We start from the raw sequence: 24,124 nt of genomic DNA on the forward strand, positions 1-24,124 counted from the left end.
TAATGGTGACTGAATCCGCACTGATCAGTATGAATCAAAACGTAAATCGTGTCACATGACGTAGACTATTTGTATTGGCAAAATACTTGATTATTTGACACTGCACAACATCAATAGACATGAAGCATTGCAACAGGAAATTGTTTATTGGAATTCAGAGTTTTTAAGAATGCCAAGTCAAGCAATATCAGTGGTCTTGTTCTGCAATAAACCAGACGGTATGCTATAGAGGAAATGTACACAGCAATGGGATGCAATATTACAGTTTATTCAGAATTTATGGAACTTTAAAATAGGTATACCATACATATACTTTATATATATATATTTTTAAAAACATGCCTCTCAATGTGTTACTACAAATACATTCCTCATGCCATTGCTCAACATAATACACTGCACAATATATACAGTATGGTATTATATTGCATTTCTGTATCTGATCCAAAGACGTTGTGTTGATAAATCCAGAAACCCTTTCTGGCACAAGAAAACAACTTGTGGAAGTACTTAAAGAGGAACCAACTTGAATATTTTACCCTTAACAACTAAAAGAGACATTATGGAGCCAATATTTGCTAGATCTACATGAAAGTTTTTTGGTTTAATTTTCAAAGATGATACAAATGTATTCACAAATAATACAAATTCCTTTTCAATTAATTAAGCTCAAAGGTTCTGAGCCCTTTCCACAGTTTGAAATGAATAATATGCAGTAGAATAAACATTCTATATTGCTTAGATCTTATCAAGTCATCATCAGATACAGTATAGAGCTTTGAAGCAGAATGAATGATTTTCGATGTGTAGCAATTTGCCTCCTCACAAACTCCATAATGCAGTTTTTCTAAATGTTAGAATTGGTCAGCTGTGTTTCGAGTGCAATGTGAGAGTTGGCAGCCACACTTTTCAATTGAGATGTAGGAATGTTTCATCTTGGTGCCATCAGTGCAAATCATCTCCACTGCCTTCTTCCTGGTGACCGTTTCTTGACAGCATGAGCAAGAATGCGCCAGGCTGTTGCTCTCCGCAGAGTAGCTGAGGAGATAGAGTTGAACAAGTCATCAGTGTTGCTGAGCACACATTAGGAAAAAAATACCAATCTGTCATCTCACATTGATGTTGATGCTCCGCAGGATCCCTCGCAGGTTCTCATTTCCACCGGCACAACTGACTTGCAATTATTTACGTGCAAGTAGGTGGTATTTGCGTTTATTTTGCAATTGGAGGGAAGAGCAACTGGGAAAGACAACAAATTGCGCATTTATACGTAGCAGAAAATTCATCAGACAATGTTTTGCTGGAGGGGACGAGCCATGTCTGCTATGATTTATCGCTACAACAACGTTGTTTCTTTTTACAGCATTTGGAGCAAACAATTAGGTCATGAAATGAAGTTGTACATGAATCTATCCATTTGTTTATTTTCTACAGCGATTGTTTTCATCTGAGTCATGGGTAGGCTGGAACTATGCCAGCTGGTTGAGGTATTTATTTAGTTTATTACTATGTTGTAGTGGTGGCACAGTTGATGAGCTGGTAAAGCATTGGCCTCACAGTTCTGAGGACCCGGGTTCGATCCCAGCCCCAACTGTGTGGAGTTTGCATGTTCTCGTGGGTTTTCTCCGGGCATTCCGGTTTCCTCCCACGTCCCAAAAACATGCTACAGTAATTGGGCACTCTAAATTGCCCCTAGGTGTAATTGTGAGTGCGGCTGTTGTCTGTCTCTGTGTGCCCTGTGATTGGGTGGCAACCAGTTCAGGGTGTACCCCGCCCCCTGCCCGTTGACAGCTGGGATAGGCTCCAGCACTCCCCGTGACCCACGTGAGGATAAGCGGTTAAATGGATGGATGGGCTATTTTGTAGTGTACATGATGCGCCGGCTCAGCAGTTATCAAATACACGTTTTTCAAAACAACTCCTCTGCCTACTGGGAGTACAAAAGTTATCTGGTGTTACTTGCATTTTGACAAGAAAAGAAAAAAACCCTATAAAATTATTTAAGTGTTAAAACTTTTTAAACGTTTGCATGACCAATTTTTGTGGTCAGCCAAGTAAGCTGATTTTATTTACACAGCTCTAATTTAGTTTTTTGCTGTCTTTCACTCTTTGTCAGTTCAATTTTGTTGCTTTTGATTGAACTCACTTCACAATAAACAACAGTTTGATACCTGGTTAAAAAAAAAACACAATAATTATAAATCAAAAGAGGTTTCAAGTTGTTTTTGGTTATTGTTTAATGCTTACGCATAATTGGGGGAAAAACTATAGACGGGATTTCAAGCCAAAAAAAAAAAAAAAGTCTGACGAATGTCAGCTCTTTGAGCTACTCTTATCTCTGCTACCACTGTAAATACTCACACAGAGACGATGTCTTACAAAGTTGAAATGTTTAATGATTCCTGTGACAATATATCAACAAACTCGTTTTGTGAAATAGAATGTCGGAGCTGCTTGAAACATTATTTTCACAAATTTCTATAGGATTCTTAAAGTGTCATTGCACCTCCTTCAACTTACCACATGTCAGCGTCTGGCAGCAGTCAACCGTTTGGTTGAGCAACACTTCGCCATCCTTACAGATTACGGGCGCTTGAGTGGGACACATGCGAGGCTCGCACTGCACACTCAGCGTATCCGCATCACACACACACTGCTGGCAGCCACTCAGCCAGGTGTCACCGATCTTTGAGTGGTAAATCCCAAGTTAACCAATAATAGAATACAATTCATGTAACCCAAGACAGGAAAATAATCAGTGCATATTGCTGCGGGTACCTCTTTTGGTTCGCCATCAGGTCCAGCGCAACCTTTGAGCGGAAACATATTCTTTAGGGCTTTAAATTCATTTAATTTGAGAATTATTTTTCAGCTACTCTTACAAGCGGTGACACAGACGTTGGAGTTGGAACTGAACAGGATTGTGCCAGGTGGACAGAAACATCCCTCCACAAAAGTAGTACAGTCAGGTGTCTGGTAACTGTTTTCTCCCTGGCATTGACGTATGTACTTGTAATTGTATCTACAACGGCAAAGACGGATGGCAGGAAAATATGACATCAATACAAATGTTGAAGTGTACGTGAATCGCCAGATGTGATACGACACATGCAAGTACATCAACATATGAGGTGGCATTCTTTGAAACAAATTGTCACTGTTGCCATGTATTCAAAATGAAAGAGATTACCTGGCATTGCAAGTTGGCTCCACAATTGGCCCGCATGGTTTGTAGACCTTATTTGCAGGACATTTATAGTCTACAATAAGAAATTAGTGCTTTATCCATCAACATTAATGAATCTTTATGTATAGGAGAGACATACAAAATCAAGAGGTTTGTTGCATATATATATATATAATACTATCTATATATTATGTAAACACACACACACACTCGCACACGCACACACACGCACACACACACACACACTTGTAAGCCACACCGTGTGTGTGGTGTCCATGACCACTTTAAAGTTAGTAAAGTTACTTACCGCACTGGCCCAGCGTCGAGTTCCTCCAGTTGACACAGACTGACGCCGAAGCACATGTCATGGCGTACGCCTCCAAACTGGAACATGCCATTTTGGAATTTGGCATGTGGCAGACGTCAAATTTACAGGCTTCATAATAATCCTCGGGTGAGATCACTTTGTGGCATTCCTCAAACACACTGAACACAAAACACAGCCATGGAGAAAAGGAGTTTTGGGGGACACGATTGGATCGTTTTCACTTACTTGCTCATTATGAGTTTGCAGATTTCGGGGTTACAAGTGGGTTGAGTGGGTGTTGGATTTGGTGTTGGCGGAGGAGGCGGCGGCTTATCGCAGTATGGTTTGTTTTTATCTGGTACATGCCACTCATGAGCCATATCCACGCAGGAGAGGTGAATCCGACCGCTGGGTAATCTGCAGTCATTCTTTCTATTATTGTCACACGTACCTGGTGAAATCAGATATCGAGTGTTGTGATTGTACCGTAAAATGAAGACCTGTTTCATGCTGTTACTCTGAAAGCAAATAAACGATTCGCTCACCGCACTGTCCTTCTGTGTTGTTGCGGAAAAGGGAAAATGGCAAATCGACGCGGAATAAAAGCCCCTTGAACGTCACAACACCTTGAATTGCTGGAATTCTCAGAAGCAGCTCAATTGCGGTGCTTGTGATGGTGAAGTCCTTATTGGAGTAAGTTGGGACAACTTTCTTGCCATTGACGTACACCTGAACACATCAATTAAATAACATTCGACACTCAAAATTTTTGCTTTTTGCTTGAACTTTGTTAGCTTCACTTCAACTCTTATAAAGTAAACACAAATCAAACATGTTAAGAACATTAAATATACCGCGTTTACTGTATTTGCGCCCCTCTTCTGTGTGAGAACGACCTCGTAGTTTTTGTAATTCACAATCAGGCTCTTAGCACATGTTACTTCATCGGTGGCGTCGCAGTTTTCATTGTCAATAAGGATGCTAATATTGTGTTGAGGAATAATCTCTTTAACCAGGACGTAGGTGCAATTTTTTTGGAAGCTGTAGTAATGACCATCAAATGTGATATAGTGAGGGTCTCCCCAGCCGCTGCAAATACCTGCAAAGTGAGTATTCATTTTAGGATCTTTTTTTTGGGATGTGGAACTCCTAAAATCATCTCAATTGTACTCACATGTACATTCGTAATGGAAGCAGCAACCATCTTCGTCATAAACCCTCACTGGTGGGTGGCCATTTTCACACACGGGCATGGTGTTTGGTTCACATGGCTTATGTTCTGTTAGGACTTTTCCGTCATCACACGATTCAGTGGTGCAGTTGCTTGAACTCCAAATTTCGCCATGCTGAAAAGGACAAAATACACACCACTACAAAAGACCTTTTTACACTGGCAACCCAAGCATTGTTCTTTACAGTTTTTTATTTTTAAATCATTTTTTTAAGCAGCTCAATGACCCTTGTCTAAGGCTACAGTGGAGAAAACACCCTGCTACATTGCAAGTTCTCCCACTTAGAAATCATGGAGGGGTCTGAAATCATAGGTGCATGTCCACTGTGAGGGAGATAATCTAAAAAGAAAAATCCAGAAACCACAATGTATGATTTTTTTAACGATTTATTGGTGTGGTACAGCTGCAAATAAGTATTTGAACACCTGAGAAAACCAACGTTAATATTTAGTACAGCAGCCTTTGGTTGCAATTACAGAGGTCAAACGTTTCCTATAGTTTTCACCAGGTTTGCACACACTCCAGGAGGGATTGTTGGCCCACTCCTCCACACAGATCTTCTCTAGATCAGAGTTTCAGCTCCCTCCAAAGATTTTCTATTGGGTTTAGTTCTGGAGACTGGCTAGGCCACGCCAGAACCTTGATATGCTTCATACAAAAATGCTCCTTGGTTTTCCTGGCTGTATGCTTCGGATCATTGTGTTGTTGAAAGACCCCGCCACGACCCATCTTCAATGCTCTGACTGAGGGAAAGAGGTTGTTCCCCAAAATCTCATGGCCGCGATCATCCTCTCCTTAATACAGTGCAGTCGTCCTGTCCCATGTGCAGAAAAACTCCCCCAAAGCATGATGCTACCACCCCCATGTTTCACAGTAGGGATGGTGTTCTTGGGATGGAACTCATCATTCGTCTTCCTCCAAACAAAGTTAGTGGAAGTATGACCAAAACGTTCCATTTCGGTCTCCTCGGACCACAAAACCTTCTCCTATGACTCTTCTGTATCATCCAAATGGTCATTGGCAAACTTAAGACGGGCCTTGACATGTGCTGGTTTAAGCAGGGGAACCATCATTTCAAACCATGACGTCTTAGTCTTACCAACACTCACCTTGGTAACGGTGGTCCCAGCTCTTTTCAGGTCATTGACCAAGTCCTGTCGTGTAGTCCTGGGCTGATTCCTCACCTTTCTAAGGAACATTGAGACCCCACGAGGTGATATCTTCCATTAACCATCATGTTTAGCTTCTTCCATTTTCTAATGATTGCTTCAACAGTGGACCTTTTATCACCAAGCTACTTGGCAATTTCTCCGTAGCCCTTGTACAATTTTGTCTCTGGTGCCTTTGGACAGCTCTTTGGTCTTGGCCATTTTACAAGTTTGAGTCTTACTGATTGTATTGGGTGGACAGGTGTCTTTATGCAGCAAACGATCTCACACAGGTGCATCTGATTCAGGACTTTTAAAGGCGGATTAACATGTCGTTGAGGGTCAGAATTCTATCTGATAGACAGGTGTTCAAATATTTTTTTTGCAGCTGTATCACACAAATAAATAGTTTAAAAAAATCATACATTGTGATTTCTGGATTTTTCTTTGTAGATTATCTCTCACAGCGGACGTGCACCTACGATGAACGTTTCAGACCCCTCCAGGATTTCTAAGTGGGAGAACTTGCAATATTGCAGGGTGTTCAAATACTTATTTTCTTCACTGTATATTCTTTCATGAGAAAATAGCCAATAGTTATTTAAAATACCAATACTTGGAGAAGTTAGGTACCTTTCTTGGTGGGATGAGGAAAGTGCAGTCTTTAGGAGGTGCTTTGGTGGATAAGCTTGTGGTACTAACTGTCGTTGTGACAACTTCAGTTGTTATGACAGTTGTTAATGTTGTGGTAGGACTTTGTGGAGTTGTTGGCTGACACGGTCCCGCAAATTTCTCAACATTGCAAGTCTTATTGCAATATGCAGTAAAACACCAACCTGCTCCATCTGTTTTATTGTATATGGTAGTACCTAAAAACAACCACTCAATAATTAAATGCACAAAATGAACTCACTAAAGATAACAATAACTTTGATGATTCTTGTTGTAATTATAGAAATGCTTCGCATCAAAAAACAAAGACCATGGGCTGCTATCAGAACCATGTTGTCAAGCAGGTATACATTAAAAGTGTTTTCTACACACTTGGCCATTAAAGCTGATTCTGATTATGAAAAACTATCTAACAGATATGACACCAAAGAGAAACAAATAATCAGTACTTACCGGGAGCAAAAATTTCATCAAGGTATTTGCAGAAGCATTCCGTGGTTCTGGCTGCTGTTGAAGACTGTGTTGTTGTCAAAGTCGTTGAAAGCTTTTCTGTTGACACTGTGGTTGGCTTTGTAGGGATGGTGGTTACTAAGGGTCCTGTTGATGGAGCTGTTGGAACATTTGTACTTATAGCTATTTTAGGGGTTGTTGTGGTGATTGTTTTACCCGTTGATGTGACCACAGTTATTGCGGGACCTTTAGCCGTTGTTCTTAGTGGCTTAGTTGTGGGCACTTTTTCTGTGATTGTGGTTTTAGGGTTTTCTGTAGTTTCAGTGGTTGTGGTTGTAGGTTTTTGTGTGATGGTGGTTGCAACAGTTGTTCTTTCTGTAGTTATTTTGGGGGTTTCTGTGGTAGTGGTACTGGTAGTTGTTTCTGTTGTTTTCACAACTGTACTCATCGTTTCCGTTGATGCAGTGCTGGGTTTTACGGTAACTGCAATTGTAGTGGTTTGGGTCTCTGTTGCCGTGCTTTGAGATTCTGTCCCTGTGGTTGGTCTTTTTGTAGTCGTGGTGGGTAGTTCTGTGACAGTGACAGTTGTAACAGACCTACTTGTGTTTTTTTCTGTTGTTATGGCAGCAGTGGTGCTAGGCTTTTGTGGCGCTACGGTAATGGGGTTTTCTGGAACTGTGGTTGTCATTGTTTGAACTTCTGTGACTGTGGTGGGTTTTTCTGTGGTTGTGGTTTGGGCCGCTGTAACCAACGGTCCTGTTGATGGTGCGGTCCGAACAGTTGTATATGTAACAATTTCAGGCATTGTTGTGGTGATTGGTTTTACGGTTGATGTGACTCCTATTGTGGTGGAACCTTTGGTTGTTCTTGGTGACTTTGTAGTGGCTACTTTTTCTGTTGTTATGGTTGTAGGCTTTTCTGTAGCTTGTGTTGTCAAATTCTCTGTGATTTGGGCTGTGGAGCTAGATTTTTCTGTAGTTTTTCCAGTTACTTCTTCTGTGAGTTTCGCTGTTGTGGTAGTAAAACCAGTGCTTTCTGAAGCTGTGGTTGTTGGTTTTTGTGGTACAGTGGCTGCAGTGGTTGGTCTCGCTGTAGTTATTTTAGAGATTTCTGTTGTAGTTGTGGGTTTTTCTGATGTCAATGATGTGCTTGGATTTTCTGTACCTGAGATTGATGTGAGCGGGCTCTTCATTGTTGTGCTTGGAGATTCTGTAACTGTGGTTGGTCGTTTTGTAGTTGTGGTGGGTCGTTCTGTGACAGTCGTAACAGCTCCAGTTGTGAGTTTTTCTGTGGTCACAGTAGTGCTGGACTTTTGTGTTGCAATGGTGGTGGGTTTTTCTGTAACTGTGGTTGCCTCCATTGATGTGCTTGGAGATTGTGTGACTGTGGTTGGTATTTCAGTCGTTGTTATGGGTAGTGCTGTGGATTTAATAGTCGTAGTAGCCACAGTGGTCGGCTTTAATGTTGTTACAGCAATAGTAGTGCTCCCCTTTTGTGTAACATTGGTGGTTGGGTTTTCTGTAACGGTAGTCGTAGTTGTTGGTACTTCTGTAACTGCAGTTTGTTCTTCTGTGGTTGTGGTGGTTTCAGCCGGTTCAGTCACAAATGTAGTTGCCCTTGTTGTAGGAATTGTTGCTATGGATGGCTTTTCTGTGGTTATTGTCATGGTGGTGGGTTCCACTGTAAAGGTGGTGGGTTGTTCTGTGGTTGGAATGGTTGTTTTGGCTACAGTTATGGGGTTTTCTGTTGTTGTGGCAGGAGCAGTAGTGGTGACCTTTTCTGTTGTAATTGAATTGGCTGTGACACTTGTAGTTGTTGCTTTGCTTGGAGTGACACAATGATTGATGCAACATTTGACTCTAATCTCATAGTCATAACAAATTGGAGGTATACCTTGGTCTTTGTTATGACATATCAGTCCGTCTTTTGGGTTGCATGTAACTTTCTGACCTAGTTGATCCAATAGTACACCTGGAAATGCTTTTGCTCTGCACTCTATCTCAAGGGGTCGTTTGCAGTCATTCAGCCTTGGATCATCTATGTTTTCTATAGATTCAAAATCTCCACCGCTGGGAACTGGGTGTGGGTAATGATTGTTGATCCAGGGGGACCAGTGACAAACAAAACAGTCAGATGGTGTTGATGACGTTTTTTCTATGGTTGTAGTGTTTTGGGGCTTTTCAGTTGTAACTATTGCTGGAGTCATTGTTGGTGTGGAAGGCCTTTGTGTAATTGTTGTGATGGTGGTGGGTTCTTCTGTAAAGTCGGTGGGTTGTTGTGTGGCTGGAATGGTTGTTTTGGTTATAGTTATGGGCTTTCCTGTTGTTGTGGCAACAGTACCAGTGGCCTTTCCTGTTGTTATAGGTTTCTGTACTACAGTGGTTGCAGTTGATGGTCTTACTGTAGTTGTTGTAGGGATTTCTGCAGTTGTTGTAGATTCTTCTGTTGTTGTAACAACAGTGCTTATCTTTTCTGTTAATGCTGTGGTGGGGTTTTCTGTAACTGCGATTGTTGTGGTTTTGATCTCCGTAGTTGTGCTTGGAGATTGTGTGGTTTGTCTTTTAGTTGTAGTGGCAGGTAGCCCTGTGGATGTGCTAGTGGTAGCAGCCGCAGTGGTGGGCTTTAATGTTGTTACAGCAATAGTAGTACTGGCCTTTTGTGTAACTGCACTGGTTGGGTTTTCTATTACTGTGGTAGTAGTTGTTGTTGGTACCTCTGTAACTTTAGTTTGTTCTTCTCTGGTTGTAGTGGTTTGAGCCTGCTCAGTCGTAATTGTGGTTCCCTTTGTTGCAGTAGTTGTTGCGATGGATGGCTTTTGTGTGGTTGTTGTTATGGTGGTGGGTTGTTCTGTGGTTGGAATGGTTGTTTTGGCTACAGTTATGGGGTTTTCTGTTGTTGTGGCAGGAGCAGTAGTGGTGACCTTTTCTGTTGTAATTGAATTGGTTGTAGCACTTGTAGTTGTTGCTTTGCTTGGAGTGACACAATGATTGATGCAACATTTGACTCTAATCTCATAGTCATAACAAATTGGAGGTATACCTTGGTCTTTGTTATGACAGATCAGTCCGTCTTTTGGGTTGCATGTAACTTTCTGACCAAGTTGATCCAACGGTACACCTGGAAATGCTTTTGCTCTGCACTCTATTTCAAGGGGTCGTTTGCAGTCATTCAGACTTGGATGACCTATGTTTTCTAGGGATTCATAATCTCCTTCGCTGGGAAGTGGGTCTGGGTAATGATTGTTGATCCAAGGGGACCAGTGACAAACAAAACAGTCAGATGGTGTTGATGACGTTTTTTCTATGGTTGTGGTGTTTTGGGGCTTTTCAGTTGTAACTGTTGCTGGAGTCATTGTTGGCGTGGAAGGCCTTTGTGTAATTGTTGTGATGGTGGTGGGTTCTTCTGTAAAGGTGGTGGGTTGTTCTGTGGCTGGAATGGTTGTTTTGGTTATAGTTATGCGCTTTGCTGTTGTTGTGGCAACAGTACCAGTGGCCTTTCCTGTTGTTATAGGTTTCTGTACTACAGTGGTTGCAGTTGATGGTCTTACTGTAGTTGTTGTAGGGATTTCTGCAGTTGTTGTAGATTCTTCTGTTGTTGTAACAACTGTGCTTATCTTTTCTGTTAATGCTGTGGTGGGGTTTTCTGTAATTCCGATTGTTGTGGTTTTGATCTCCGTAGTTGTGCTTGGAGATTGTGTGGTTGCTCTTTTAGTAGTAGTGGCAGGTGGCCCTGTGGATGTGCTAGTTTGTTCTTCTCTGGTTGTAGTGGTTTGAGCCTGCTCAGTCGTAAATGTGGTTACCTTTGTTGGAGTAGTTGTTGCTATGGATGGCTTTTGTGTGGTTGTTGTCTTGGTGCTGGGTTCTTCAGTAAAGGTGGTGGGTTGTTCTGTGGTTGGAATGGTTGTTTTGGCTACAGTTATGGGGTTTTCTGTTGTTGTGGCAGGAGCAGTAGTGGTGACCTTTTCTGTTGTAATTGAATTGGTTGTGACACTTGTAGTTGTTGCTTTGGTTGATGTGACACAATGATTGATGCAACATTTGACTCTAATCTCATAGTCATAACAAATTGGAGGTATACCTTGGTCTTTGTTATGACAGATCAGTCCGTCTTTTGGGTTGCATGTAACTTTCTGACCAAGTTGATCCAACGGTACACCTGGAAATGCTTTTGCTCTGCACTCTATTTCAAGGGGTCGTTTGCAGTCATTCAGACTTGGATGACCTATGTTTTCTAGGGATTCATAATCTCCACCGCTGAGAACTGGGTCTGGGTAATGATTGTTGATCCAAGGGGACCAGTGACAAACAAAACAGTCAGATGGTGTCGATGACATTTTTTCTGTAGTTGTAGTGTTTTGGGGCTTTTCAGTTGTAACTATTGCTGGAGTCATTGTTGGCGTGGAAGGCCTTTGTGTAATTGTTGTGATGGTGGTGGGTTCTTCTGTAAAGGCGGTGGGTTGCAGAGTTGTTGTATTGGATGTTTCTGATTTTGCAGTTTGTGATTTTGTAGAGGTTGGTCTTTCTGGGACAGCCAAAACATATAACCAAAAACAGTCAGTGTTGTCCAACAGAGCAATATAATGTATGCTGATTCATAGAAAGCATCATACTTAACATTCATGCATTTTATGGTTGCTCATTACCTGTTGTCACAAACACAAATTCTGTGGTTGTCCTTGGCATCTGTGTGGTTGAGGAACTGCAGACCTTTATTTCTCTTGTAATATTTCCATGTTCTCCACAAATAGCAGTAATACAGGTTCCATCTCCGTCATGAGTGTCATATACTATCTCTCCATAGTTGTATATTTCCCCATTATATAAGCAAGTGCAATCTGCGAAATAATATCAACTATTCCCTTACCCAAGTTTGTTTGGATAAACAAAATCACCATGTGGTGCAATATTTTTACCTTTGACGCTGTAGGTACACTTCCTCTCTGATGAAGAACATATACTAAAATGAAAATGAAACACATTTGATTAGAAAATATATGCAACTAAGGTGTTTATAAAAATTGGAGGGAAAAGATCATACCATTTCTGACAGTTTTCTATATGGGGTATTGCCTCCCCTTCTGCATAATGCTTCCCTTCATCATCATAGCAGCCACATTGCTCCACTGACACACATTTCATTTTTACCTCTTCCAAATATGGTTGCTCGGGTGGACACCGTGGATAGCAGCCTTAAAAAAATGTAACCGTCAATTGAACAAGCTTAGAATAGGCAGAACCAGGAAGCCAACCCTTGACGGTCAAAACAGCTGTAAAATCAGGGATGCAGGAAGTGCATCCAATGTATTTATTTATTTTAATGATGCTAACTGAATGAATATTGTACCTTCTAAAGCTGGAATTTGAGTAAAGCACTTTCCAGAGGGATTCCTGCAGGTTTTCAAGCATGGCTTTCCACAAGGTTCATAGTGCCATTCACACTCATCCCCAGGATTGTAGTAATCACAGAACAGAGCTAATTAAAGACAAGAAATGTATATAACGATGGATAAATAATTATAATTTGATGTTAAAGTATTTTAATCACCATAGGTAAATATATTTGCCATGCACAGTATACTATTGTGTTATTTAATAATAAACATTCATCATTCATGTATAAGAAATAAACAGTGTAAACATTGAGGATTTTGATTATGATTATGGTTATACGGAGACTCATTCTGCTTAAAAAAACATAATAAAAGGACTTACGACAAACAGTGGGGGTTCTCCATTTTATACAAGCGCCAGCCTTATTACAGGCGGCTGCATAGGCCGCTACAGCCGAGCAAAAGCACTCGCAATCTCCTCCAGTATTGCAAGCACAAGTGTCTCTTACACAGGCATTATAATAGTGTTGAGGATCCACCTTTTATGATGAATAATTGTAAAAATGAAGCGGGTACAACTCTATTGTATAGAATGTACAGTAAGTGCAGTATATTGAATTACCTTCGAATGACAGGCCTCAAATACTTCACTGTTGATGAGGCTGCAGCGTTTCAGTGCCCATGCTTGCCTATGCGAGTATAGCGTGCAGGGATTTTTGAGCGCATTTGTGTTGGCACAGCTCTTTGACACTTTCCAGCTGTTTCCAAACTCAAAGGCATCCACCACCAACTCTTTGTTCCGGGTCGTGAAGTCGTTCTTGATGTTTCCATCGTAATTTCCACACAAACCACAAACTTTTCCCTTGGATGGAATAAGACGCAGTTAGTTTCTCAAGACGATGCCAACCCCCGATGGTGATTCCCTCACCTTAAATGTGGAGCTCAGTTTGATGATCAGTGTTGTCTTCTTGTTCCAGATGAGAACGAGACCATTCTTTGCCTCAATTACAAGATATAATCCAATAGTATGGACTTTATAGGGTATATCTAACCCTGTTTTCTGCTTGATTACAGTTCCCTCTTTTAGGACAATTTCACTTTTCTGAAAGAAAGAGAAAGAAAAATGATAATTTGTAATATTTCCTCATTGATACAAAAGGGTTGCAATGGAGTTCTTTTCCTGCAGTGGTGATGTCGTCCAAATTTGTATGTAAATTGTATGCGTGTGGCCCATGCAAATCTAGTATTAAAGTCATATTTAGTGCATATTTTCATGAAAAACAGCAGCACGGTGGATCAGCTGGTAAAGCATTGGCCTCACAGTTCTGAGGACCCGGGTTCAATCACGGCCCCGCCTGTGTGGAGTTTGCATGTTCTCCCCGTGCCTGCATGGGTTTTCTCCGGGCACTCTGGTTTCCTCCCACATCCCAAAAACATGCAGCATTAATTGGACACTCAAAATTACCCTGAGGTGTGAGTGTAGCTGTTTGTCTCAATGTGCCCTGCAATTGGCTGGCAAGGTGTACGCTGCCTAAAGCCCGTTGACAGCTGGGAAAGGCTCCAGCACTCCCCGCAACCCTAGTGAGGATAAGCGGCAAAAGAAAATGGATGGATGGATGGATTTTCATGAATAACACTAAGAATCTGATGAAAAATGGTAAATACAGTGGTAATTGTTCGTGCCCCCATGTGCTCTCTACGTGATGAATAAACTTGAAAACCTGTACAGTATGTTTTAAACCTGGGACCCCTGGGCAATAGTTTATGTATAATAATTTATGACAAAATGATTTACCCCTAAGTAGAGTTTGATAGCAGTGGAGCAGATGTTTTCACTTGGTCCACATGGAACGCTCTCAGTCAGGACTCTGAAGGTGCCATTCTTGTTGTCCCCACAGTAATTCTAGATGACAATGAGGCCAATAGAAGTTATGACATATTAATGTCAAATACATATTCACAATAAAGCATCAAAAGGTAATCGCACAATAAGCAAAAGTCATACTTGAGTCAAGACGTAACCACAGTCCCCGTGAAAGGAGAATTTCTTGTCGTCATAGGTGTTGTAATGACCTTCTCCATAAATTGTACAGGTTCCGTCACACTGCTGATTGGTGCATTCCCATTGGAGGTTTTTACAAGTGCTTTTGTCACATAATAAAGTACACATGAGTCGGATACAACACTCATTAAAAAGGACTCAAACGAGAGAATTGACAGTGCTCACCAAACATTACAGTCCACTTTAACGGCCTCTCCAGGCTTGTAGCTTTGTCCGTTATATGTACAGGGACAACGCGTCTCCTCGATGCAACCTCCTTTACCGTCGGCCAACAGGCCAGCTGGACACACGCAGCCCGAGACGCAATGCGTGCTAACCTGTAAAGCGTCACCACAATGACAAATTACCTACACTCATCGGCCACAACATTAAGTCAACCTGCACAGCCTTAAGAAATTAGATAAAACACATACTGCCTTAAGAAATGTAATCATGCTCAATTTTCGTAAATGCCCTTATATTGATTGAACAATATGTTCCAGTGGTATTAAATTGCACTGCATCCTATTGTCTGTTTTTGAGAGGTAAAAAAAACACATTCGAAAAAGATACAATGCATGCCACTTTAAAACCACAATATAAAATGAATGGCTATTTTGTTAAATTGACAATTTTTTGATGGTACACATACACTACTTCCTTACGGTATTGCGGCTTTCAAAATGGATGGATGGATGTATCTGTACAAATTGAAAAGTGTAATATCCGTCCTGAATATTTCTTTGACGCTTACACATTCTGTGTCGAGAGTCTGACAGGTCTTTTGGCACGCTGACCCCGTTTCACCGGGCTTTGCACTTGAGCAGTTGAAGAAAGTCATTGGAGCGCTGCAGACTGACCACAGTTATTAAATGTGTTAGAAAGGACACTAGTGTACAGTTCATTAGCGGTCGTAAAAAAGCAAACAAAAATGATAATAATGCATAATTTTCGTTTATCACTTAACAAGCACTATAGAATATGGCAGAATGGCTTGGTGGATGGATAATAAATTAGGTTTTCAACTTCTTCTGATTTTCCTTTCGGCTTGTCCCGATTCGGGGTCGCCACAGTGTGTCATCTTTTTCCATCTAAGCCTATCTCGTGCATCTTCTTCTCTAACACCCACTGTCCTCATGTCCTCCCTCACAATATCCATCAGCCTTTTATTTGGTCTTCCGCTCGCTCGCTCTTTTGCCTGGCAGCTCCATCCTCAGCACCCTTCTACCAATATACTCACTCTTTCGCCTCTGCACATGTCCAAATGAGGTTTTCAACTATTTTATAGAAACCTTTGTCCAATGTACTTACATTCATTCAAATGTTTTCCAGTACAGTTGAGTTTCCCACTACGGCAGACGCTGAAATGCAAAGAGAAAATGGGTAAAGTTATAGTTTGTCCTTGAACAGGGTGTCCATCAACGTTTGTTGGGGCAATTAGTAATCAGAGACATCTACATTTAAAATGATTGGTCTTAAAAAATGTTATACATCTGTTTTTTTGTGTAACCCTGAAGGTATTCCATGATCCTACTGACATTTTTGTTTCGACTCTTTGTTGAGAGGAACCAAAGCAAAATCTGAATCTATTCATGCTGAACTTAAACAACAGCCATTAAATGTAAAAATGAAGAACAAAAGGAAAAGTGACTATAATCTTGTTTCTAGTATTTACTACTACGTGTAAATGGCCCACCCTGAAGTGATCGCCCTCAGTTTGAAAAGCACTGCCTTGGATATTGCACAACTTGGTTTTGTCTGACAAGGCGCTGAATGGTAACATTTACAACATGTCTTCGATCGATTCAGAGATGTCCACTTTTGCGCCTTTCTATGACTCTTCCAGTCTCTCTCTTGCGACCTGCTAATGACACTGTGTGGCACTCAGCTCAGTGGTCACTTCCCTCTGGGGACATCCTGTCTGAAGCTTTGGAGCTTTGATGTGGTCAACACAACCTGGCGTTGAACACTCTAAAGACTATGGAGATGATTGTGGACTTCAGTAGGCATCCTTCACCTCAGCTGCCCCTGACGCTGTCCAACTGTCTTGTGTCAACCGTCACGACCTTCAAGTTCTTAGGAATTATACTCCCAGAGGACCTGAAGTTGGGTACAAACATCAACGCCATCCTCAAAAATGCCTAGCAAAGGATGTACAGTATTTCTTGCGGCTTCTGAGGAAGCACGCCCTGTCACAAGAGCTGTTGAGACAGTTCTACAAAGCGCTCATCCAATCAGTACTGTGGACCTCCATCACAGTCTGGTTTGCGGCCGCCGCAAAAAAGGACAAACTCAGACTGCAACGGACAATCAAAACCGTTGAATGGATTATCGGCACGATGCTACCCGCTATCGGGGACTTTTACGCAACACGAATTAGGTCTAGAGCAGGCAGGATCCTTTCCGACCCTCCACATCCTGGCCACCAGCTCTTCCAGCTCCTTCCGTCGGGAAAACGCTACAGATCAATGACTTAATTGTCGTACCAGGGAAGCACCGACTGGCAGAGGAAAATTCCTTGTATTTTACACACTTGGCCAGTTTAGCTGATTCTGATTCCAAGAAAGGTACTGTTGTTTTTTTTTTTGTGTGTTTGCACGTGTGTGTGTGTGTGTGTGTGTGTGTGTGTGTGTGTGTGTGTGTGTGTGTGTGTGTGTGTGTGTGTGTGTGAGAGAGAAGGTTATATTAAGTTCACCTGTTAAGATAAAAAGTGCTGAATTTTCACTCAAAAGTTTTATGAGTAACGTTTGGTGCTCACCACATCTGTCCATGGACACTGATGATCTGCTTTGGCCGCAGCACCATGTCCCCCACGTGGCAGGAGCACTGGGAGGCTGGCACACACTCGCTCTTCTCATTGAGGTATGTGCCCTCAGCACAGCCGCAGCCATCCACGGGGGTCAAGTCGGCATCACAGGTTAAGTCCAACTGACTCAGGGAGGGGCAGGAGCGCCCACAGCTTGTCATGTGGTAGTCAAACACTAAAGTTGGGGGGCAGCTTGATGTGTATTTCCCTGTTGAAAGCATATACTGTATAATACCATAAACCATAATCCAATTCATTGAACTGTGCAATGTTTGCGTACAAATTACCGCATATGACCTCCCGCCATCCTGTCAAGGAGACACCAGCGGCAGCACACGCGTGAACGTAGGAGGACATGGTAGCACATATAGAATCCAAACTATTTTCTCCAGCACACGTGTCATATATACAAGACTGTCGGGAGACCAAATATCAAGCGGAAAGTGTTATTGATTATACTACTACCTCCACCACAGATGTTATATTGTCATAGTCACTGAGGAGTATTGCATCGGGACTTGTTACAAGACTGTATGTGCCTAGTAACTAATCTTAATTTTACAGAAGGATGTAGCGTAAATGCTTACAGCTAGGTATTGGTCCGGGTTAATCTCAGAATGGCACTTGGAAAACACCCCTGTTGAGTCGATCAGTGTGGAACACCAGTGGTGGGCGTATTTTTCTAAAATGACACATTAAGACGCATTAGACATGAGAGAAAATATCAATGTTACCAATACATAAGCTTCAAATTTTGATATTATTGCTATTTTACGTCTAATTGTCTGCACTTCCTCACAATGACTTAATACGATGTGGTTTTCTGTGTGAGCAAACCTCTGCTGTCAAACGTTGCGTTTTTCTGAATTGACATGGAACCTTATGGAAGCGTATTGCTGCCACTCCCAAATAAATAAATAAATAGATAAATAAAATAAATGAATAAATGGCGCTATAACTGGTACATTGAACTGTGATCAACTTCATTACGGATAAGATTGAGCATTTCATTGTTTTAACTTTAACACCGATTAACAGACTCGTATGCTATAGTCACACCAATATGGAAGTTAAGAATGTTTAATGTTTTTATGAGAATAACTTACCCTTGTCTACGCTTAAAAGGCAAGGGTCACCAAGTGAATTGCTGACGTCCGGACAGCCACCCTTAGTCTTCCACGAGTTAGCAAACGCCGCGGCCGTCCCTTCAATCATCCCACTTCTGGTTCTGAAGTCATTGTATTCGACATCGTTAAAATCTCCACAAAGACCTGCAGGAACAGAGACAGAGAATAATTACCCGATGCAAAAGAGTAGTCAGGCAGAACAAAGGATCATGTCATGTCATGTCATTATCCAAGCCGCTTATCCTCACAAGGGTTGCGGGAAAGCTGGAACCTTTTGTTCTAATCTGACAACTCACCTTGTAGTTTGCCTTTATGGGGAAGACTGACTTTGATGTAAACTTGCATGACGGGCGTGACCTGAATCTCAAGATGAAGCCCGTAAACAGTGTGGACCACAACGTAAAATGTGGACGGGCTGAAGATGGTTATGTCATCTGCGGGGAAAACAAACACATTATCACTGAGTGAATGAAAATGATCCAAGTCAAATGAGTGTCTTACAAATGAATGCCATACGTTTTTCATGAGATTAAAAAGAGAAAGAGAGCACTCACCCGTGGAGAAAGGCAAACGAGAGGTGAGTTTGTTGACTAAAACCTGACCGCTAGAGTCAACAGCAATCACCTGCATGTGGAAAATTCATTAAATATAATCAAATATGCCTTCTGTCATGTGGAAACAAAACTATACTGACCATGGATTTTGGCAGCAGAAGCGTGACTGCAGACAGGCAAGTTGACTTATATGATTTTTCACATTTGAAAAGGTCCCCCAGGACGATGAAAGTCCCATTCATCTGCTACAGAGGAAATCATGCTTTGTATCACACTGGGGAATTATAACTATTATTGTCAGCCAACACATACTGTAACATGCCCTCTTCATCAGTTCATTCGCTACGAATAGGTAGCAGTGTATCATTAATACAATGTGCACTTATTGCAGTTATGCAGTATATTTTGTACAGGACTTGTAACAACATCACCATCCGAGCGGCCGTTAATCTCCCACTGCATATGTCGTAATTAGCGTGGTGACTGTGAAATGGAGCCCATCCTAGCTGACAGTCTCAACGGGTTGCCAGTTGCTTTCACGCTACGGGCAATTTAGAGCACTGGTGTCAAAACTCAAGGCCCGGGGGCCAGATCCGACCTGCCACATGATATTATGTGGCCCGCGAAGGCAAATCATATGTATCAACCTTCATGATTTTTGTTCAAATCTGTACTCATATTTGCACTTGTGTAACAATGAAACGCTTGTCCTCATCTACAGGATGACTCCATTACAACAAACAAGCATTTTAAAGGCCTTACCTTTGTAAGAACGTAAGAGCAGTCCCCATGGAAAGTGTACGTTTTGTCGTCATAGGTGGAGATGTGTGAGCCTCCCAGTACGGAACAGACGCCAGGGCAATCAGTGTCACGACACCTCCACTCACCCTGAGTGCACGTGCTGCCGAAACAATGAAGTCAGCTTTATGAAACAACATAAACATCCTCTCGGGAGGATGATGTAAAGAGGGTGTTGTCATCACCATGTCTGACAGGCCCTGGAGTAGGATGCCCCAGGTTTGTAAGCCTTGCCGTTGTGCATGCAGGAGCACTGGTCCACGGGTAAACACCCACTGTCACCAATGTCATCCAAGAGGGTCCCTTGGGAGACACAGTTGGAATTTATTGGTTGAATTTAAGATTGTCTGTGTCCTAACAATGGAGAACCTCCAAATCCCAGCCTAAGATCAGATTCAAACCCCCAGTTTCAGCAATCTAAAAGTGTTAATCACTCAACCGCCATTTGAATCAAACTAGTCAAATAAATTCAGCCTTCCACAATATTCATATTTATTGAGACGCAAGGTTGACAACCGTTATTAACGTTTTGTCCTTTCATGTACTGTGTTGTAGCTAAATAGCCTGAACAAAATATTGGAAATAATTGCCAACATGATGCAGTACAATTGTAGACCACTTTGAATTACACAACAAAAGTGACCAGTGGTGCCCTAAGATACCTGTACGTGTTTAATTCTTTCAATTGTCATGTAAGTAACTCATATGACTGATAGCTCAAAGTCATCTGTCCAACCAAAAATGTTTGTATTTGTCACAACCCATCAGAACGGAGGTAGGACCCAAATGCAGGAGTACACGGGAGACGCAGAGGTAATTCGGGAAAAACGTTTATTGTTCCACGGTCGGGGATCGGGCAAGCAGTCAGGTGCAGCAGCGGTAGTCAGGACGTCGGGTGTAGAGAGCAGGTCAGCGGGCAGGCAGGAGTCAGTACACGGGAGATTGATCAAAGCAGGCAGGAGTAACAAAGGAGTCAGGCTTACGGGGTTGGTCGGAGGACAAGCGGAGGTTGGTACACATGGGAATACGATCAGAGATACGGGAGTGCTGGAACGGGGCATGAACCGCAACGATCTGGTGCCGAACCAGTTGTCCCCATGGTCCTATATACACCGGGGCCAATCAGCCAGCATGAGGCACAGGTGTGTGCCTCCCAATCAGCGCGACTGCGCGGGCACCCGCGCAGCCTGGCCTGGACCGGCAGGATCATGACAGTATTCATTTTTTTAATTCGAAAAATTGTACTCTTTAGAATATTGTGCTACATACAATGATGGCATGAATGAAATGGAATGTAAAATCAAACCAAATTTTGGCACATTTTCTTTTGCTTCAGTTAAAATAACATTGTGCTGCTCCTTTTGGTGTGCAGTATAATACAGACATATGGCTACAGCACATGTGGAGATAGTCTCAGCTCCTTGGTACAGCAGCAGTATGAGTCATACTTGTCAGGGGATGAATACTACAGTCTGGGAGAAATGTTTTATTACTGTTACATCTCTACATGTGTTACTCCACCATTTGTGTTCAAATTGCATTTGCTTAACGCTGGAGAACCTATGGGGTCACATATTTAAAAGAGGATTTGGATGTCTTGGGTTCACTAGGGTTAAGGATGATAACACCGCCACATAGATGCTATCCATATGTCCGTCTATGGCATTTCCGTATTATGTGCGAACATGAATTTTACTTGGACATGTATGATGTTGTTTCAATTTCACATGGTGTAATTCCCTCTTTTATGTTAAGTTTGAAAGTAACCTTCAACTGGAAGTAGTGAAGAACAGCTTCAACCTTCCTTCCTGCTGCCAAACTGTTTTTTGTTGCTAAAGTGAGCTGAGTTTGGTTCGTTCCTCCTATCCAACGCTCATATCTTAAGTTTCTGCTCACAGGTTAAGGTAAGAAAAATCAGCCGAACATCAGCTCGTATCTAAAAATAACCCTCCAGTTTGGGTCACTCATATTTCGATGCACCACTGTATCTCTATGCACACAAACCTACCAGGTGGACAGAAGCATCCCTCTGTGCAGTGCTCGTCACACACTTGGCTCCTCTGTGGGTCGCTACATGTGTCCATGCAGGGGCTCCCACATTCTTTGTACTCCATTGTAAGCGGGCATGTTTTTTTGGCTGTTATGTATGAAACAGAAATTGAGTTTGTGTGATTCAGATGAATGACTTGAGCATCCCAAAAATTGCTTTTCCTCACCGCATAAATTTCCATTCCATTCCTGCGGCTTCCCGCCGGCATGGGCGCATTGGCGCGAGTACTCTGCAATGGTTGAACACAAGCAGGACGTGGAGTTGCTTTTACATGAACACAAGTCCTTCACACAAGCTTCCACGAAGGCGTCACTGTTGATCCGGTCTCGACAGCTGGGGAAAGATGGTCCGGACACTATACTCTCACAGGAGGCTCTCTGCGGGGCAAACAGACATGTTTCACTTGGGGTTTATATGTTGGATTAATTATAATGTAACTTGAGGTCTACTTTTCATTAGATACCTGATTTATGGAGCAGGTTTGTGAGGAAGGGGATAAGGTTTCGTCACATTTTTCAGTTGGACCATTGGCTTTCCAGGTCTCCCCAAATTCTTCTATTCCTCCTGGAAAAGAGGGTTTAGTACAATCGAATACCAGGATTTTGATATACGTCAAGTGTATAGCATCAAACAGGGTATTAACTTTATTTACGACTTGCCAAGTTTTCATTTTTCAAATCATGCAAGATATTTCGGGACCCCCTGTATCAGTGGATGAACTCACCATCAACATGGTCTCCATTGAAATCACCACACAAACCACAAGTCTGATTCTTGTACTTAGCATCCAACTCAACCTGGAAATTGGAAAAAGGAAATTATTAAGTGGTGTAGTCATTCATCACAAGTGAAAATTCAATTTACGCTGAGCAATTTTTGATTTAGTGCCTTACTCAAGGCTGAAAAGGCCTAAGTCCTTACTTGGTGGGTGTATTAGCTTGGTATTGAAGGATCGCAATGATATGTTGTGATGTGTTAGTGTTCTTTTCAGCATATCTCATGCGCCATACTAAAGATTAGCTGGGAAAATAAATGGCAATTACGACCCCAGCTTTACCTCAAGGTTCAAACCATCCAGTTTAAACAATGCTTTTACTTCTTTGTAGATTTTCCCAATCCATAGAGGGTCACTTCCTTGCCCACCTTGATTCTCTAAGTTAAATTAGCTTACTCATAATGTCAATTTCAATTCTCTCCGTGCTGAAGTTTTAACCATTCCCATTTTAAAATCAGTCACTGAACGTGCAGAGGTGCATTCGGCTGATGTCGGTGGAGTCAGTGTGGATTCAGTTCCCACTCAGTGACGGTGTGAATGTGAGTGCGATTGGTGTCTGTGTCGATATATGCCCTGTGACTGATTGGCTGACAACCAGTTTGGAGTGTAGTCTGCCTTTTAGCGGAAGTCGTCCGGGATAGGCTCCATCACCTTGTCACTCTGAACAGGTTAGCTGTATTGAAAATATATAAATATGCCACCTCTGCTTACCCTGGTGACAAACCGGGGTGTTAATGTGAAGGGACTATGTTAGAATATGAATGGATCTACCCAGAGCGTGTCCTCCTCATTCCACATGACAACAACGCCGCTTGTTGCCTCAAACTTAACGTAGGAGAATGTTCTTTGGATGGAGATGCCTGCCTGACTGAAGGGCAATGTCACACTAGAGCAGGAAAAGTCATTGCAATTATTAGTCAGCCTTCATCTATGACCAATAACACATGCACTCTGAAATGTTCTCTGACACTCACATCTCATCATTGACCGTGATGGAGGAGTTGGATAATTCCACCACCACTCCCTCCAGTCTCATTGTAACCCGCTTTATGGGAGCAACCCAGCCCATTTCTTGTCTTTGCAGCTGGATGTTAAAGTCCTCATAGCTGCTTTTGCAGTTGGATGCAAAGAGATAGTTGCAGTTGGAGCGAAACTGGAAGAATTTTCCGTCGAAGGTCCTGAAATGGTAATTTCCCCATGTACTGCAGAACTGGCCGTTGTGGGATGCTTTCATTTCTGTGATGGGGTTGAAAATTAAGTGATTAATTGAAAGAGCTAAATTTGTTTTTCGCATTCATCTTCATATAACCTGGGACAGAAAGGGGAAAAAATTATTTATTGTTTTCACTCACATTATACTGGCCGCATATTTATTAAGTGACCCAACAGCTTATTCTCACTAGGTTCACGGGTGTGCTGGAGTGTGGCCAAGCTATCTTTGGACAAGAGGCAGGGTACACTCTGAATTAGTTGCTAGCCAATCATAGGGGCTTTGGAAACAAGCAACCATTTGGTCTCACATTCACACCTACGGACAAAACCTAGGGACAATCTAAAATCTCCAATTAACCTACTCTGCATGCTAAGGGAAAGTGGAGGAAAAGTGAGTACCTTGAGAAAACCTATGCAGAAAGCGGATGAACATGAA

General features: G+C 42.1%; 1 protein-coding gene across 1 annotated transcript; it reads right to left on the bottom strand.

Moving 5' to 3' along the window:
- Positions 1-211: 211 nt before the first annotated feature.
- Positions 212-23,710, bottom strand: LOC133501988 (mucin-5AC-like). The gene is made up of 45 exons (XM_061822218.1): positions 23,451-23,710; positions 23,248-23,362; positions 22,426-22,498; positions 22,165-22,265; positions 21,868-22,078; positions 21,660-21,788; positions 19,837-19,954; positions 19,616-19,754; positions 18,994-19,098; positions 18,854-18,923; positions 18,596-18,733; positions 18,279-18,443; positions 17,760-17,854; positions 17,460-17,586; positions 17,125-17,380; positions 15,678-15,727; positions 15,121-15,221; positions 14,553-14,704; positions 14,331-14,469; positions 14,121-14,228; positions 13,254-13,427; positions 12,948-13,187; positions 12,708-12,864; positions 12,340-12,468; positions 12,034-12,184; positions 11,909-11,952; positions 11,639-11,830; positions 10,987-11,436; positions 9,994-10,425; positions 8,803-9,279; positions 7,213-7,566; positions 7,000-7,155; positions 6,508-6,743; positions 5,836-5,925; positions 4,669-4,840; positions 4,349-4,593; positions 4,040-4,223; positions 3,741-3,945; positions 3,495-3,673; positions 3,191-3,260; positions 2,883-3,022; positions 2,779-2,810; positions 2,521-2,686; positions 1,116-1,239; positions 212-1,038 (listed from the first exon to the last, which is right to left on the bottom strand). The coding sequence occupies exons 1-45, from the start codon at positions 23,708-23,710 to the stop codon at positions 855-857; spliced, it is 7,635 nt and encodes a 2,544-aa protein (XP_061678202.1). The 3' UTR covers positions 212-854.
- Positions 23,711-24,124: the final 414 nt, after the last annotated feature.

Source organism: Syngnathoides biaculeatus, chromosome 6, assembly GCF_019802595.1.
Source record: "Syngnathoides biaculeatus isolate LvHL_M chromosome 6, ASM1980259v1, whole genome shotgun sequence".
Classification (NCBI taxonomy): domain Eukaryota; kingdom Metazoa; phylum Chordata; class Actinopteri; order Syngnathiformes; family Syngnathidae; genus Syngnathoides; species Syngnathoides biaculeatus.